At 36.0% G+C, this 17,363-nt stretch overlaps 1 protein-coding gene across 7 annotated transcripts in view; it reads left to right on the top strand.

Moving 5' to 3' along the window:
- Positions 1-9,622, top strand: part of LOC136043096 (uncharacterized) — a 28,243-nt gene extending 18,621 nt beyond the window's left edge. For all 7 annotated transcript variants that reach the window (XM_065728042.1, XM_065728036.1, XM_065728035.1 and 4 more), the window contains 2 exons: positions 303-589; positions 9,015-9,622. In XM_065728042.1, the coding sequence (XP_065584114.1) occupies positions 303-589; positions 9,015-9,134 (407 nt within the window). In that variant the 3' untranslated portion in view covers positions 9,135-9,622. The remainder of the gene's footprint in view (positions 1-302; positions 590-9,014) is intronic.
- The last annotated feature ends 7,741 nt before the right edge of the window (positions 9,623-17,363 follow it).

Genomic DNA, 17,363 nt, shown 5'->3' with positions numbered 1-17,363 from the left:
TAGAAGTAGTAGTATTATGATGCAAATATTGTTTTTTAGTTAGTTCTACACCCCCTCCCCCCACACAAGCCTTGTAAGTTTTAAGTTCACTCAAAACTGAGAGGTGGAAAAAGGAGGTCTGAAAAGGTGTTTGCTATTGTCTTTGTTTCCAACGGCTGAAAGCTATGACAAGTTGTCAGCTGCAGCAATACAGTGTAGATATAGAAAAACTACAGAGTGACTATCTCAGCTTCGTTTTGGATTTGCCTGAAGTTTAACCATTTTTCAATGTCCCTTATCTAACGTATTTTTCTTCTTTCAAGAAAAGATATGTGTGCTGTTGAAGCTGGACAAAGCCCTAAGTGACGTACAAGCCTATAACAAAACAATAAATGGGCGTGGCTCCTGCCCCATATGTACGGAAAATATCGAAGCTTCTTCGGAAGTTTCGGATAGCGGGACAAATTCAAGTCGCAATATGCTGTATACCCAAGTTGCTCGAGTGATAGGAATCAAATGGAAGCAGCTGGCGCGTACTATGGGCACAAATGAGGATAAGATACTTCAAGCTCAAGCCTCATCCCCCAATTTACAGGAACAAGCTTTGAAGGTAGAACATAGTTCTATTGAATTAATGAGTAGCAAAGTTAGAATTAGAAATTAGAAGTAACTCTAGTGGTAATGTGCTTTAACACTGAGGGACAAAATAAAACTTTTTTGGCTTAAGAATTAAAATTTAGTGGATCCTCTATGCTAGTTTAAAATGTTGGATTATCTTTATGATGTCATTGTTGCTGTCCTGTGGTGGCGCAGTGGATTTGACCTTAGCTTGGTAATACAGGACCCAGAGATCGAATTACACTGCAGGAATGCACTACAGGGCCGACGCAGGGACCATAGTAGTCAAGAAACATCGTTAATTCTTAAATAATAATAATAATGTCATTGTTGCTTCTGGACAACTTGAATATTAATTTGTGTGTAAATGTGTGTGTTTTTAATTTTTTTTTTTTTTTTTAGCCTTTATTTAAGCTCGTGATTTAAAATTGTTCATGTTCTGTACACTATGATAAGGGGAGGAATGAGCATTGAAGAGCTTCCTCTCTCACTTTCGATAATAGTCTGAAGGATTTCCACCTCCCTAGAAAAACACAAATAGGGCCTCGGCCTCCAGAAAAAATGTCTGTTCGTACTTTTTGATCATTTTATATATTTTGTCTAGTAAACCTTAACGCTTTGGATAATTTTGTAGCTATATTATATTGAATTGTTAAATAGCTACATATGACAACTCTATATATTATTATTATTATTATTTATTTAAAACCCATCCCCATACAAAAGAAAATGACAGAGTACTACAAAGAGAAAAAAAAAAATTGAAATATCCTGTAGAACTATGACAGCGTCACCAAAGTTGAAGAAGTCGGCTCCGAGCATGTCGTGAAATCTTTTGGTTTTATTTTTTCATAAGTGTAGCACCGGCTATAGAAGGGTCTGCTACGTGAAGACTATTGATGAGCTTTGAATTGCGTGTCCAAATTAGATATACCCGGAGGTATCTTGCAAAACAAAAGAAAGCGGAGCGAATTTTCAATTTATCAGTATTTGTAAGAATCTTCCAGAAGGGTGCAGAGGATGTGGGGGGAGAGCAATTGTGTTTTATAGGGTTGCAATATAATGGCGGTTGGAACGAAGCTTAGCACAGGCTATCGAAGCATATGAAGCTGATATGCGGCGTTTGATACCTTCTATTAGGAGATGATGAATGTGAGAAATGGTATTTCCAATGGGAATAGCTAGGCAAACAATTTGGTTAGAAGGGCAAATCTTTGAATTCCCAAGTACAATTTCATAAAGAAGTAGGCCTTTACAGTTAAAAAATACTACTTCGGAATTTACAGTTTTAAATTTCAGACCAGATTTAAAGTATTCTGCTTGCAGTTTCTGAAAAGTTTCAGGAATGTTGTCCAAACTTCGGCAGGTGTTGAAAATGTCATCAGCATATGTGACTAAGGAGATTTTGAGGCCAGAAAGAACATAAAACATCTTACACTGGTCCTGAGCTTTGAGGACATAGTCATTGAAATACCAAGGTTACCTTGCCTGGTTCCTGTCTTAACTGGTATAGTTCCATCAAGTCGCCTGGAGGCATTTTAAGACACCATGCCATGTTGAAAGCCAAGTTGATGTGGAGGCGTGTAACATTTTTCTTCGAGCTCTTTTATGAACAGTAGCTCATAAAGCTTGAATGAGCTGGTTGATACAGATACGGGTCTAAAAGATCTGCCTTGATTGGAGGTTTTTCCTTTTTTTGGAACAGGAGAAAAAGCTCCCATGCAGAATGTTGATGAAACCAAGCCTTGTGTAAAAATCATCTGCAGATGTAGCGTGAGATGTTCTGAAAGCGCAAGACAACCGTTTTTGATATGTAGAGCGTGACTTCCATCAATGCTTCGTGATAGCTTTGGCTTAAGGCCCGTAATATTATCAGTCACAGACGTTACGGGTACTGTAAAATCAGAGTTGGAGAATGCATGCAAAAATTGGTCAAGGTCTTCAGCAAATTTGTGTTCAAGCTGGGGGTCTGATGGAGAGAATTCGGCCTAATAGAAAGAACATCACTCAGATAGAGGAACATCAGTAGAGGAAAGGAGGTTTTGGGGATCCTTGGATGGAATGTCGACCAAAGGAAAGTGTGGCTATTTTTTATTTTTTTTTTGTGCTGACTGTTCTGTAATTTTCTTGCGGCGGTTCTGCCTTTTCTTGGCAAACTGTTTCTTTCTTGTGATGCGGATGGAATTAACAGGACTGGACCGTGGTCGGTCGCATTCGATCCATAGATGTAGCCAAAACTTTTCTGAGACACAAGATTATGAGAGACCTAGATTTTCATGCCACTTGGGAAATGTTCCTGGATGGCGACGCTTCAATGGAGCAGCATAAGATTCTGCATATTGTAAAGCGTGGCATATCTCTGCACAATATATATCAAGGAGAATGTCTTTTTCCTCAGAGGGCAGCTGTGAGTGCTTGATTAGCAGGGCAAAGGGTACCTTAATCTTGGAAAGGATAGTAAAAAAAAACTATCCCAATAGAGTTCTGGGTTGATTAATGCGCAATTACGTCTATACGATGGACTTGGTATTTTTGGGTGACTAGTTCGTAAATGAGAAGTCTGATTTGCTGAGAAAGAAAACGATACAGGCAACTGATCAGATATTAAATAATCACATAGAACCTACGGTTGAGAGACACCTAAGGAGATAGAAGAAACAATATGGTCTATGTTGGATACGGACGAGGAATTGTGAATGTATGCGAAATTTTGGTTTTATGAACAACATAAAAATGATTATGGAATATTAGATCAATCAGAGAAGAGCAGGCAGATGGAACAGTTAGGTTACAGTTAAAATCTCCAACAATTAGACATGCAGAAATAATAGAAATAATGATTGAAATGCTTGTACATAACTTTTCAGAGGCAAGAGCAAAAAGGCGCCCAGACCTATGATTATGGTAATCAGTCGACAAATAAACATTATAGATAAACGTATCATCAACTTTAACATCAAAAAAGTAATCACAGAATTCTACAAGCACGTAACAAGCACAGCACGTCTACAAGAACGTAAAGTAGGATTCACGTAAGTCACAAGACCGCCCGACGGTCTACTACCAGCGCTATTTTGCTTTACACGAGATACATAGCTAGTGAATTTATCTCTAGTATCCAAAAGACTAAGGCTTAACTGAATAAGATGCTCTTGTAAGCAAATCACATGTTTTGACACGATCTCATCAAGAAGAGTTTTGGACGAGCCGACCGCTAATTTTTATTGCTAAGCATCTCATATTGAAATTTGCCGACTTTTGGCACTTCGACCATGGGCAGTAAGGTGAATCTTGGCTGGATGATTATTCGGACGTTTCACATTGTAACAGATATGACCAGCAGCCTGGCAAAACACACAGAACATACCAGCTGTGCATGAGTTTAAACGGTTTGATACGTGATTGGGGGGACCACACCGACCACAGATAGCACCTGATTGGCAATACATTGCTAGGTGACCTATCTGGTGACACTTAAAGTATTGACGGGGAAGGAAGCGAAATTACTGAACAGGTAGACGTTCATAACCAATGTGCACTGATTCTTTTAGGAAAAATTCAAGGTCACCACGAGTCTCGTATTGCAATTTAAAGGTGTGGGAAGCGCCACACTGGACTATCTTTCTGCTTTTGGGGATTAGTTGCTGAAGGTCAGAAAAGTCTAAGGATTGGGGGACATTCTTGTCTTCAGTACTTAAGCGTAATCCAAGAATCATAGCAATTCAAAAAAAAAATTACTTCATAAAACAGAAGGAAATACGATATCGGAAGGTAATTGGGTGATATAAGAAAGTAATAGACATTAAGAAGCTCAAATACCAATAAGCAAGGGAAGCGTAGGCTTCTGTTATATGTGCCCCTCAGTTTAAGGGAGACACTACTCCCGGAAGGTACGACGACACTTGGTACAGAAAATCTCCCCTCTTTCGCTCGCTCATTAGTAAAGTTGGCAAAAATAAATAATCGTTCAAAATAATTCGATAATTGTTATCATAGGATTATCACTCTCTTATTGAAATGCTGAGTTATAATATTATTCAGGAACTACAATCCTTTACCAAAGAATGTGAAATCAAACTAGCTTTCCAGGGATTAAAACAAGTGTACCTCACTTTATGGGAAGCTATATTAGCTATGGGAAGTACCACAAGTGCTACTTCCCATAGCTTATTCATTATTAGCGGTACTGGATTTTATAGTCTCATAGCCTCGTACATTTTAATTTTGGCTTATAGCTCCGGAACAAATGAAAGATCTTAAGCTGAACTGGCCAACCATGACAAAGAACAAACAAAGAGGGAAACTCAATGAAAAACAAATAAACAGGACCACAGCCAGTAGACAGAAAAAGTAAAAACCAAAACGACGCGGATATTTCGTATGCATAAAAACCAGGCGTCTTCAACGCAGAAGAAACAAAGATAAAAACTAAATTAACCTAAAAACCAATAAAAAACAAAACGAACAAACGAAAATAACCAATATCAATATGCTACAATTGTCACAACTAATCCTCACAGGTCACAGAAGCTAATAGAGTTGCTTCGATGAGAACACAAAAGTAACTGGATAGTAAAATAATATAAAATGGAAATGAGGCGAATTATTCTGTTCTGAGATAATCCTATAATTTGCTGCTGTTGTTGCAACTCTCCTTGGTCTTGTATTTAATCTCGTCCCCAGGTGATTTTGTCAAATCTCAATATTCCCGCTAACAACTGGTTCACTTTTCAGAAGAAAGTTATAAATCGGGTCAATATTCAAATTTCCTGTATCTCTATTTATTGAAATTTTAGCAAGCATATGTTGTTGTTTTTTTCAGTAGCCTCCCTCGCCCACTGAGTAAAACTTGTATCATTAGAAATGGCCGTTGCATCATCGAATTGTACATAATGGTCAGGGTGGTAGAAAATGTGTTAAGTCAAAGCCAAAACGAAGGTTTCAGGAGGCCTGCACAACTGTAGAACTTTTTCTATTGAGTTGCGACGCTTAATTAATCTCAACAAATTGCTGGTGAGTTCTGCCAACGTAAAAGTCCCCACAAGAATAAGGAATAATATTAATAAAACAATTGCCCTGAGTAAAATCCTTCCAAGAATATAGGAAACTACTTAATGGTCGTATTGACTAGAAACATGCATCAATCTTATAATAGTGTAATATCCGTTTAAGTTTATCCCCTAGACCCGGTACAGACCAGGTCCCCTAGACCTGGTGGAGAGATATAACTTTTAGACAAATTTAATTTTGAAGGCTGTGAAACCGGAATGATTTTAATACGTCCATTTTCCATTATTTCATTTATGAATTTAATTGGGTAACCATTACAAAATAAAATGTCCATTAAAGATGATAATTCTGCATCCAGAAATTCCTGGGAATAAAATATCTGCTTGGGTTTTTGTTGTTTAACGATTTTCATTTTTGCATATATATCAACATACAAATTTCGTAAAAGAAACAGTTAGAATTTGTGACAAAAATTTCTGTTTATAATCTCTCTCAAATAATATAGATTCTGATTTGGATTTATATCCTGAATTAAAAAATGCCATCAGATATGACTTGTAAAAAAAAAGAGAAATTTCAAACTACAGCAAAGTGATATTTTCTGCCACCAAACCTCAATTTTTGCCAAGAGAGGGTCAATATGAAGAGGTTGTCTAAAACCATCCATTGTATGAACAACAATAATCAATTATGAAAGATTTAAACTAAGATTGCACGATTTAAAGTTACGTTTTCTTGATTTTATCTTTTAAATAGAGACGTAACTCGTCTCATTGGGGAAGGTCCAGTATGTAATATAGAAGGCGAGTAGGGGGTATATTTGTAGACGAAGGAGAGGTGGGAACGGAGTATCTCTGGAAAAATTAGGATTTTTCCTTTAAATATCGAAAAATGACTAACTGAAATACCCCTTTTTCTATTTCTGGAAACTAGTCTTGAAGGTCCTTTTTATACAAAAAATCAAACAGGGATTAGTCAAAAAATAACATATTACCTTTTGATGAACAAAATAAGGATTGCAAAAATGTTTCCAAAGGCAAAAGTTAGCACAACCATAGTTATCAGTACCTTTTGATATCAATTAGCCTACTTATTTCAGGGGAAAACAATAAAATATTATTTTGGAGCCCTGACAGTCGGATAGAATTACACTGTCGTATTCCAACGCCATCAGAAGGCAAATGTGATGAAAATACGAAATGTAAACAATGATGACCAGAACATTATCCAGAAATACGAATAATAAGCATTTAGAAATGGATGAAAATTTAGGATTTATCAAAGATCTTCTGGAAACACAAACAAAAATACTTTTTTGAGGAGGCCTAGTCAAAGAAAAGAGCAGTTTTGTTTTTGTAAAGGGGATAAAATGGCACCTAATCCTCGAAGTGCTTGAATGGGAAAAAACAGCTCGAGGAAGTATTTTACCTGAGCCCCTCCCCCTTGACCCTTGTATTTAATTGACTGGCTTAGCTGAACTTTGATCAATGATTGTTTCTATCCAGTATGTTTGAGACTTCTTTTTTCAACATGGTGTATTCGTAGGTAATTTTTTGGATCTGAAAAAAAAACAAGATACTAAAAAATAAAAATTATTGTAGAGTTGGACAGTTTTTATAGTAGAAAAAAAAAGTATAAAAATTATTGAAGTTCCTTCTTTATTAGCACTGTAATTGACTGAGGGATTGTCCTTGCATAGTATAAAAAATAGCCCTAAAGTCCAGCAGGACGCTGATGTCAGGATATATATATATATATATATATATATATATATATATATATATATATATATATATATATATATATATATATATATATATATATATATATGTATATATATGTATATATATATGTATATATATATATATGTGTGTGTGTATGTAAATACCGAATTAAATAGAGCTAAATTACTCAACTCTGTCCTTCACACAAGAGAATTCATTAAAGCAGTATGTAGGGTAGTATTATATTTGGAAAGAAATTATAAAACTTTTATTTCTCAATAAAGAAAATCAGTTACTCCAGTAGGAATATTCGTCAGTTGTATCAATGAACAATCTTAATGGTCACTATCCTTGTGCAGGATTTCTATGTCGTCCAATTTTCACGCTTCTGATAAGCTTTTCAATTAAATAAACAATTTTATGTTACATTGCTGTTATTCAAAAAAATTGGCTATTCTCAACTGTATTACAATTAGGTATTTCCAGTGCAACTCGATTTAACTCTTAATAGAACACATACGATTGTTGATGTCCCCACCTAAATTGCCGCAGTGAGCCAACAGCGCCCTGTTTGCCCTTCTGTGTGGACTTTTGTGTTAGCGTCGGATTAGGAATAGAAATAACCATCACTACCTTATTTTTCGCAAAGTAGTAATCTTTTATTTTATTTTCCTTGGTATAGATATAAAATTTTGGCCCATTTTGTATACATGTGTTATCTTTTCTTCTTTTTTTCCGAGACGGGCTAAGTAAATTTTTAATAGGGTCAATATTTTCTGCCAGTTCATCAGGTAGCTCACTGTGGCAGTACATCTAAAATAGACTTAGTAAATATTTAATTTCTTAAACAATGCCTGTTGACTTGTCAGTTACAGAGTTACAAAGGATAGAACAAGAACTTGTGGCAGCACAAAGAGCGTTTGGCCAATATAGTTTTTCCCTAAGGGCTATGAAATATTCAAAATCTGAAGAATATCTCAAAATTTTTGTGGGTATAAAAAATTTTGAAAATAAATGTGCCTATATTTGTTATTAATGCAATTTGGAAACCCGAAATATTTCCTATTGCGCAATCTCTGTTGAATTGACCTCATTTCTTGTTTTTGCCTAACCTTCAAGAGAAAAAAAGCAAGTAAACTAATAGTTTTGTTAACAAATAGATATCCCAATAAATTATTTCTCATTTAAATCAGTGGCTTCTTTAAATTTAGGTTGGACTCGAAACTTCTGCTAGACTTTCTCAGCGAGAGAGTACTCTCTGACTGGATCGGGTACCAGTTACAGAAATACATTATTGTATGAGGTATTTGTAAAGAGGCTTACTAGGAAATGTGCTGGTAAAGCAGGAAAATTTTAATGGGACAATCTTTTCCTGCCGTTTATACTCTACCCTTTCTTTTGATGTATAGAAAGTTAGTTGTTAATAGGGGCCTCTAGTTGTTCCCAACCATCACTGAAATTCATTTGGAAGTCACTTTTATGCGGGAGTGTCAACTTTAAACCCTTGAGAAGGGTTTGGTTCCATAATATGGGTCTTTTACTAGTGTTTGTTTGTGTTGCTGCGATGTGTTATCGTTTCCTTTTACTTATGAAATTTTTCGTTACGCTTTATGTTATTTGTCGTTGTTTTTATTTATCATTATGTTTAATCCAATTTATTTGTGTTTATATGTTCCTTTTTAGTTTCTCAAAATCTTCTATATGGATAAAGACGAGACGTCAGCAACAAATTTGCTCTTAACAGCGCTCCGACGGTTGAAATTTAATAAATTGGCGGATGAACTTGGAAGGAGAGATATATAAAACCAAAGAGATATATATTAAAGGCGGAGAGAAACATATAGAAACAAAGGAGTTAGAAATATAAAAAGGGAGCTGATGCTTAATGCCCGAGCTATATTTATAGTTATTTTTAACTAAATGCAAAACTGCGTGATTGTGGCTGATCTTTACGATTATATCTGATCTATACTTTATGTCTGATCAATCAGAGTGAAAGTCAACTGTATAATTTTTGTTGTTAATTAGATAAGATGGAGCTGCGATTTTTATACATATGATAAATATATGTAACAAAAATACAAAAGATAGCATTGTAAGAGATACAAAAAGATACTGTAATAGAGATACTGTAAGAGATACAAAAAGATAGCATTTGTTGGTAATATTTGAGAAAAAAATGTAGGGGGAAATTTATGAAGTTTTTAAAGAGAAATTTAATTAATTATATCAAATACTAATTATTTATTGATATTATTTGTACAAATAAAGTTTGTGTTCTTTTTTTCAAACCAATTGCTTGTCAATCTAAGTTCCCACTTCTATGGCACATGTGGAAGCTAAAATCAAGGAAAAACATACGTGTCAATCATAAATCTTGGCTTTACTATCAGCACGTACAATGATGATGAGGCTCGGGTATCGATTTTTTTATACGTTTAATTCCTTTTTTGGGAAACAGGGGATAAATGTATTTCGACAAGTGAAGTTAGAAAACCATTCTTTCTTCATAAGACGTAGAATAATTGTAGCTAACACATTTTGAATGCAGACCCGCAATACTTTACCCCCACCCCTTCGAATGCGCAAATATATAGTCCGAATTATCATCATCATCATCATTCTATTTATAACCCATCACAAAAAACTGGGCAGTAAGCCAAGAAAAAGACAGTAAATTTCAGAAAAGAAACAAAAACAAAAAAGAGACAACAGAAATAAAACACACTGCTTATTGCATTGCTTAAGTATAATCAGGAGTCCCAAATGGGGTGGGGGGGTGGTGTTTAGAAGAATATCCTTTTGGGTATAATAAAATTTAGAAAGTATATAGCCTACTATTCTAAAGTGAACGCATTAGAGATTTCAAAAATACATACCTTCTATTGAACAAAATCAGTATAAACATCAAACAACATATAAAAATCATATATAAGTATGTAGTGATGTTGTTGTTGTTGTTAAAGAAATTGTTATTCTTAAAAAAAATAGAATCAGGAAACTGAGCTTTGCTTGGTGAAAACAAATACAGATTTTCTGGACTCTGATTGCTTTTCATTTATTCCAACCTTTTTGCATATTATTACAACTTATTATTTTTACAAATTATTCTCTGTAAATCGGTTATCAAATTTAATTGTAATGTGCTTTTAAAATATTTGCAGAGAAATATATTCCTCTTCAATAAAATTTATTAAAACTATTTGAAGTATTTTTGCCATTAATTCATATAACAAATATAGGAAAAATTCGGCTACTAAAAGAGTTGAATCCATGACCTTCAGATTATAAGTCCCATGCGCTATCCACTGTGCCAAGTAGGCTTGTCTGTACGGATAAAATAAGCGAAACAGATATAAATCTAAGTTCACTAATATTAAAAACTTCCCCAAAATTAAGCCTGCACCTCTATTTACTGCTACTACTACTATTAACAACTAACCGCAGTATCAAGTCGCTTGAGGCAAACATCTGCGCACGCTCCTCCTCCATCCCAATCTGTTCAAAGCCTCCCTCTTTCCACCCCCACCCTAACCCCAGACGACCTGCTTTCCGATTAGCACTAGACGGTTGGCCGAAAAGGAAAATCTTCGGTAATCTGTCATCCTTTATTCCGCAGAACGTGTCCTAGCCATCTCAACCTTTCTCTCATTATAGCCCTAGAAAGCGGGGTTGAGCTTAACTTTTCGTAAATGCCTACTGTTTGAAATACTGTAAGTCAGTCGGCTACCCAGAACAATTCGTAGGCAATTTCTCTGGGAAACATCTGGTTAATCTTCATCCGCTTTTAGAAACACCCATGATTCAGAGCCATATTTGGCCGCTGCCATCACTTCAGCTTCCAAATTCTAATCTTGGTTTGCATTCTTATTTTCGTATTTTTCCACTTTTTTTAACCATGAAAAACACCCTGAGCCTTAGCTATTCTACTTTTAACATTTTCACTGCTCCCACTGTCTTACTAGTAATACTACCAAGGTAAGTGAAGCTTTCTTGATCAATCTTTTTGTTACTCAATGTCACCTTTTCATCTCCACTTATTTCTATCCTTAGTGACTTAGTCTTCTTAACATTAATTTTTGAACCTATCCTAGCACTCTGAACTCGCAAAACCTCTATATGTTCATGCATTTTGCTCACACTCTCATCTAGGATGCTTAAATCATCAGCATAATCTAAGTTCAAGAGTTTTTCCTCTCCATTTGATTCCGTGGTCTCCCATTTCCTTTCTGTACTCCATCAAAATGATTCATAGAAAGGGAGAGGATTTAATACAAAACCGCCTGCTAACCTCATTTCATATCTTAACCGCAGCAGTGTTATGCTCTTACATAGCACTAATCACTTTAGTGTATTTGTCTGGTATACCATACAAGGATAAGATCTACGCTAAAGCTCTTCTATTAATAGAATTGAACGTTTGTTCATAATCTATAGAACTGAGGACTAAAGCTGTTTGATAACTCAGGCACTTCTAAATTCTTAGCTTAAGGGAAAAAATTTGATCGACACATCATCTACTTCCGCTTAAACTGCGCCGTTCTTCTCTCATAACTTTGTCTACAGCAACTCTCAGACTAAAAGTATCATATTGCTAAGTAATTTGTACCTACAGAGACCAGACTAATGCCTCAATAATTACAACACTTATTCTTATCACTTTTCTTATACAGTGGTTTAATTGTGCTTTTCCTAAAATCGGTAGGTGCTTCCCCTTCTTCAAAAATCCTATTCTCAGAGCCACCATATTGAAGAAACTCTTCTACCACACGATCACCACCTGGAGCCATATTATTTTTTTATTCTTTTAGTACTCTTATCTCGCTAATTCTTCCTCACAAAACAGGTATTCCTTCAGACCCAAGGTATCACAGACTTTTTCATTTTCCCTTATATCTTTCACGGTTTCAACTCTATCGCGGTTTAGCACAATCTCAAAATGTTCTGCCAATATCTCTTTAACTTTTTCCTTATCACTAATTGTGGCCCCGCTCCTATCTCCAACTGGGACAAGTCTAGATTGACTACTCCCTCTCTGTTTGTGAATATGCCAGTACAATATTTTACCATTATGCCGCCTAGCTGCATCTTCAAATCCTCGGCCTCCACTTCACACCTTCTTAGTTCATGTTTTAATGCTTTCTTTACATTCCTTTTATTTTCACATGATCGATTACTCAGAAAACTTTTCTCCTGTCTGAGGAGCCCCTTCCCCTGTCTTTTTGTAGCATAATTAGAAATTAAGATATTATAAGCATAGACATTTTTGATAATTAAGGATTTGCCAGTCTTATTTTTAAATGGAAGGTTAACATAATTTCAGCATTCACTTTCTTAGTGACTCGCTTGATTGGAGTAGCAATAAAATAAGTCTCGCTTTCTTTGATATGGAGTGAGACTAGAATGCTGCGATGAATGCCATTGAATCTTACAGTATTAGAATTATCAATTTTGCGTTGATTGGAAAAGAATTTTATTAACTATAAATGAAGCAGAGAAAATTGGATTTTGTTGGATTGTGTCTGAACTTAGTAAAGATAAATTTATTTCGCTATTAATGAAAAAATGTTTGTTAGTGTGAATAAATACTTTATTTTAAAACACTATCAGCGAAAAAATGTTCACTACCAAAAATGCAATTTAATTATCAAAGAAATTAGTAAAGCGCATTTTTAACATTTGAATTCTAAGGCATGTAAGCAAAATATTTAGATTAGGTGGAATATCGAATGTGGTCTTTTGTAAGTAGCATTAAATCAATTTGTTAGGTGAAATTTATAGTGTTTGATACCAGGCAAGTAACCAAATATAATTGAATTCTTAAACTCCCACGAAGAAAACATTAGGCACGTAGGTAGGAACAAAATAGTAGTAGGTCTCAGGGATTGGTTTCCGTGACTCCGATTATCCTGGCTGGAATTGCTGTTTAAGAAACACGTTCCTTGTGTTATAAGCCTTGCGCCTTGAACAGTAAAGTCTAGAAAGTTTATCAAAGAAGTAGTCTTGGGCCAATAAACCCACTAACCATAATTCTTGTCAGAATGACAAAGGAGATTTAAATAAATACCCCAAAGCATTAATTATATAAATTCCCCTGTGGCGAAACAGCCTTACCGTATCCCATATCAAGGAGGCACACTCGTGCCTCTATAAAGAGGCGACACACGACAATGTTAAGCGATCTTCGGTTCCAGTGGTCGCAGACGGATGGGGAGGGATGCATTTCGTAGCCCGAGCTCCAACTAAGAAACCTGCAAAATTTCATCCCCCTCCAACTTTTTCTTCATGGGGAAAATCTGGCCGAAAGTTTCGACCTGTCAACCCAAGCCCCCCTTTAACGTTGTCCGATCGGGCTGAAATTCACAAGTTAAGGTCCCCTAGGGCCCAGGAGCTTATCCGCGAAATTTCAGCTTGATCCGATAACTCCTTCCCTGTTTTCCAGAAACCACGCATAGCCACTTAAAATTCATTTACTTTTTTTTTTCTAGACGCCTACAGGTCACATCCGACATCGGATCTGGGTGTACGAAGACTCATTCGATGCGGAATTCTCCGAGTAAGTGCCCATGAAAGTTTCGTAGGAAAATCTTAACCCCCCGAAAGTTTCGACCCTCCAACCCAACCCCCCCCCACCCCTTTTAACGTTGTCAGATCGGGCTGAAATTCACAAGTTAAGGTCCCCTACGGCCCAGGAGCTTATCCGCGAAATTTCAGCTTGATCCGATTACTCCTTCCCTGTTTTCCAGAAACCACCCATTAGCTATTTAAATTAACGGATTTCTCTCCATAAGAGCCCATGTTAATTTGAAATTTTTAAAAGCTATTGAGAAGTTATATTTACACACATGCAAGTTATTAGCTCAGTTGGTAGAGCGTGAGACTTTAAATCCTCGGGTCAAGGGTTCAAGTCCCTTACGGGCGGTTTTTTTTCACAACATCAAAAAAATTTTGATAACACCTGGACAGCTTATCATTTGAGAGATAACAGAATATTAGCTTCTTATGAGCAAAAGAAACATTTCGGTCATTCTATCTATTTTTTTTTTCTATTTTATACAATGATTTAAAAGCGGGGGGGGGGGTTCCTCTCCTAATTCCTGTACGAGGAGTACAGGAATTATTAAATTACATCCACCATGGATTGTAGAAAAACGTACAGAATTAATATGAAAAAAAATTAAACCTGTACAAAAGAGTCTTTAAAAGCGGGGGGTTTGCCTCTTCTAATAGTCTTCTTATAGTCCTAATAGTCTAATAGTCCCATGTTAATTTTTGAAATTCTTAAAAGTTACGAATATCAACATTCAAGTACATCAAAATAATCAGCTCGGCACGGCGAGAATGACTGCAAGCATCATAAAAATCCAGCTCCATTCCAGAAAAATTTTTGATAACACCTGGACAGCTTATCATTTGAGAGATAACAGAATATTAGCTTCTTATGAGCAAAAGAAACATTTCGGTCATTCTATCTATTTTTTTTCTATTTTATACAATGATTTAAAAGCGGGGGGGGGGGGCGGCAGCCACCCAAGTTCATCTCCTAATTCCTGTACGAGGAGTACAGGAATTATTAAATTACATCCACCATGGATTGTAGAAAAACGTACAGAAATAATATGAAAAAAACTTCGTTTTCTTAAAGAGTTAAAGAGGCTGCGTCCCAAAGTCGAACCTTAAAACGTACAGGAATTAGAAGAGGCAGTTGGGGGGCTGCCGCCCCCCAAACCCCCAGCTTTTAAAGACTCTTTTGTACAGGTTTTTTGTTTTTTTGCTAACCCCCAGCTCTTGGCTTCGGAAAGGCCCTCTTTTAATTAACAAAAAATTGAAATGAATGAATAATGGAATAACTTCGAAAAATGTTAAACAAAAGAGGACAGGAGAACCATTGCGCCGAAACTAGTAATTAGTAACAATGAAGTCCCTCCCCAAAAAAAAAACCTGTACAAAAGAGTCTTTAAAAGCTGGGGGTTTGGGGGGCGGCAGCCCCCCAACTGCCTCTTCTAATTCCTGTACGTTTTAAGGTTCGACTTTGGGACGCAGCCTCTTTAACTCTTTAAGAAAACGAAGTTTTTTTCATATTATTTCTGTAGACATAAGAATTGGCTAATGAATGAAATTCAAGAACTGGGAAAAATTATTTAATACGCGCAAGCGTGAGCCCCTATTCTGCCCCTGTAATTCTAGTACAAAAGAAAAATAATGACCCTAGGCTAGTCGTAGATTTCTGAACAAGCCAGTTGTTAGTGACAAATTTTCTCTATCTATAACAGATGAAATCCTTGATTCTATCTCAAATAAAAATAAGATATTTCCTTCCCTAGATCTAACACAAGGATATCATCAAGTAAAAATAGCCGAAAGTGACGTTCATAAAACTGCATTCTCTGCTACTGAACGTGGATCTGATTTAAGTGACCTTTGGACTTAGAACAAGTTCAAGCGCGCTATGCAGATCCCTCCTGCATTTGCTATGAGGTCTGAATAACATGATTCACTTCGTAGTTGATGTAATATGTGTAGACGAAAATACGGAAGAACACTTAGCTGCCTTAGCCCAAGCTTTCGAAAATTTCAGGGAAGCCAATTTAAAATGCCGACAGGAAAGTGTATTTGCTTCGACCAAAAATTAAATTCTTGGGATTAGTTGTGACACAAGGCCAGATATTCCCAGACCCAGAGAAAATAGGGTGTGTTGAAAACCTTAAACCTCCATGAATTATAAGACAATTGCGAGGAATTCTATAACTTACGGGATATTTCTGGAAGTTCATACGAAAATATGATCAAATAGCCAGACCCTTAACTGAGTTAACCGGATGCAACCTACAAAAAAAAAAATAATACTTGGTCCTAGGAAGCACAAACCTCCTTGGAATGCATCAAGAAAGCGCTCACCTCCGAGCCAATATTGTCGCTGCTGAATTTCAAGAACGGAGAATTTGTAGTCACAACGGACGCATCAGCCAAATGCCTTGGGGCAATCCTTTCCCAAATAGTAGACGGTAAATAGAAAATTACAGCCTACTCCATTCGTAGATTAACCCCCGGCGATAGTAATTACTCTGCTACGCAAATAGAACTACTGTCCATAATTCACCACTTAGATAAATTTAAACGGTATTTAGTAGGGCGAAAGTTCAAATTACGATAAGACCACACAAGCTTGCAATATCTACATACGTTTAAAAAGGGAATTCTCGCACGGTGGATAATGAAAATACAGGATTTAGATTATAAATTTGAATGCTTGAAAGGTAAACAAAACGCCCCCTGTGATCCTTAAGTAGATTTCCAGGTGATAGTCTCTCAGAAACTGAAGTAGAAAAAATCAACGGGATTAAATTTAAAGGCAAGCGCAAGAATAAGAACAGTAAACCTCAGATTATCATAAAAGAAAGCAAGAACAGACATTTTCCCTTATCCGTAGCAAATATAAAAAAATAATTAGGAAAGACAAAAAATGTACGCCTCTAATTTATTATTTTTTGCATGACAAGGAATTACCCAAAAAAATTAAAAACACTCAAAAAGGAAATATATGATTGTTTATTACCTCAACGAAGAAATTCTTTGCCGAATAGTGGCCTCTGAAATGAATACACTAAACATTTAAAATTCCCATATTACTTCAGTACCTAGAAATACCTGCCTTGGAATTTTTCATTCAGACACGAGTGGACATTTGGGAATAACTAAAACATTTCACAAACTAAAACAATATTTTTTCGTACCCTTAACAAAACTTAAAGGCCTTATAGATGTATGCGAATAATGGAACCTAAGAAAAACCCGCAAGTTTATCCTAACCCCTCAATGGGAAGAACCCCACTAGCAAGATTCCCATGTGACATTTTGACTTATATGGAACCAGCGGAGGTCTACCCGTGTCAAGCAGAGGTCGCATTTGTGTTCTCTTAGTTATCCAACATTTTTCCGATATACTTTTGCAAATCATTAAAAAATCAAGGTGCATACGCCACAAGCAAGGCTTGTTTTTGAATTTTGGGATACCAAATATAGTAATGAACG

Source organism: Artemia franciscana, unplaced genomic scaffold (assembly GCF_032884065.1).
Source record: "Artemia franciscana unplaced genomic scaffold, ASM3288406v1 Scaffold_296, whole genome shotgun sequence".
Lineage (NCBI taxonomy): Eukaryota > Metazoa > Arthropoda > Branchiopoda > Anostraca > Artemiidae > Artemia > Artemia franciscana.
This window is presented reverse-complemented; position numbering and strand designations above follow the sequence as displayed.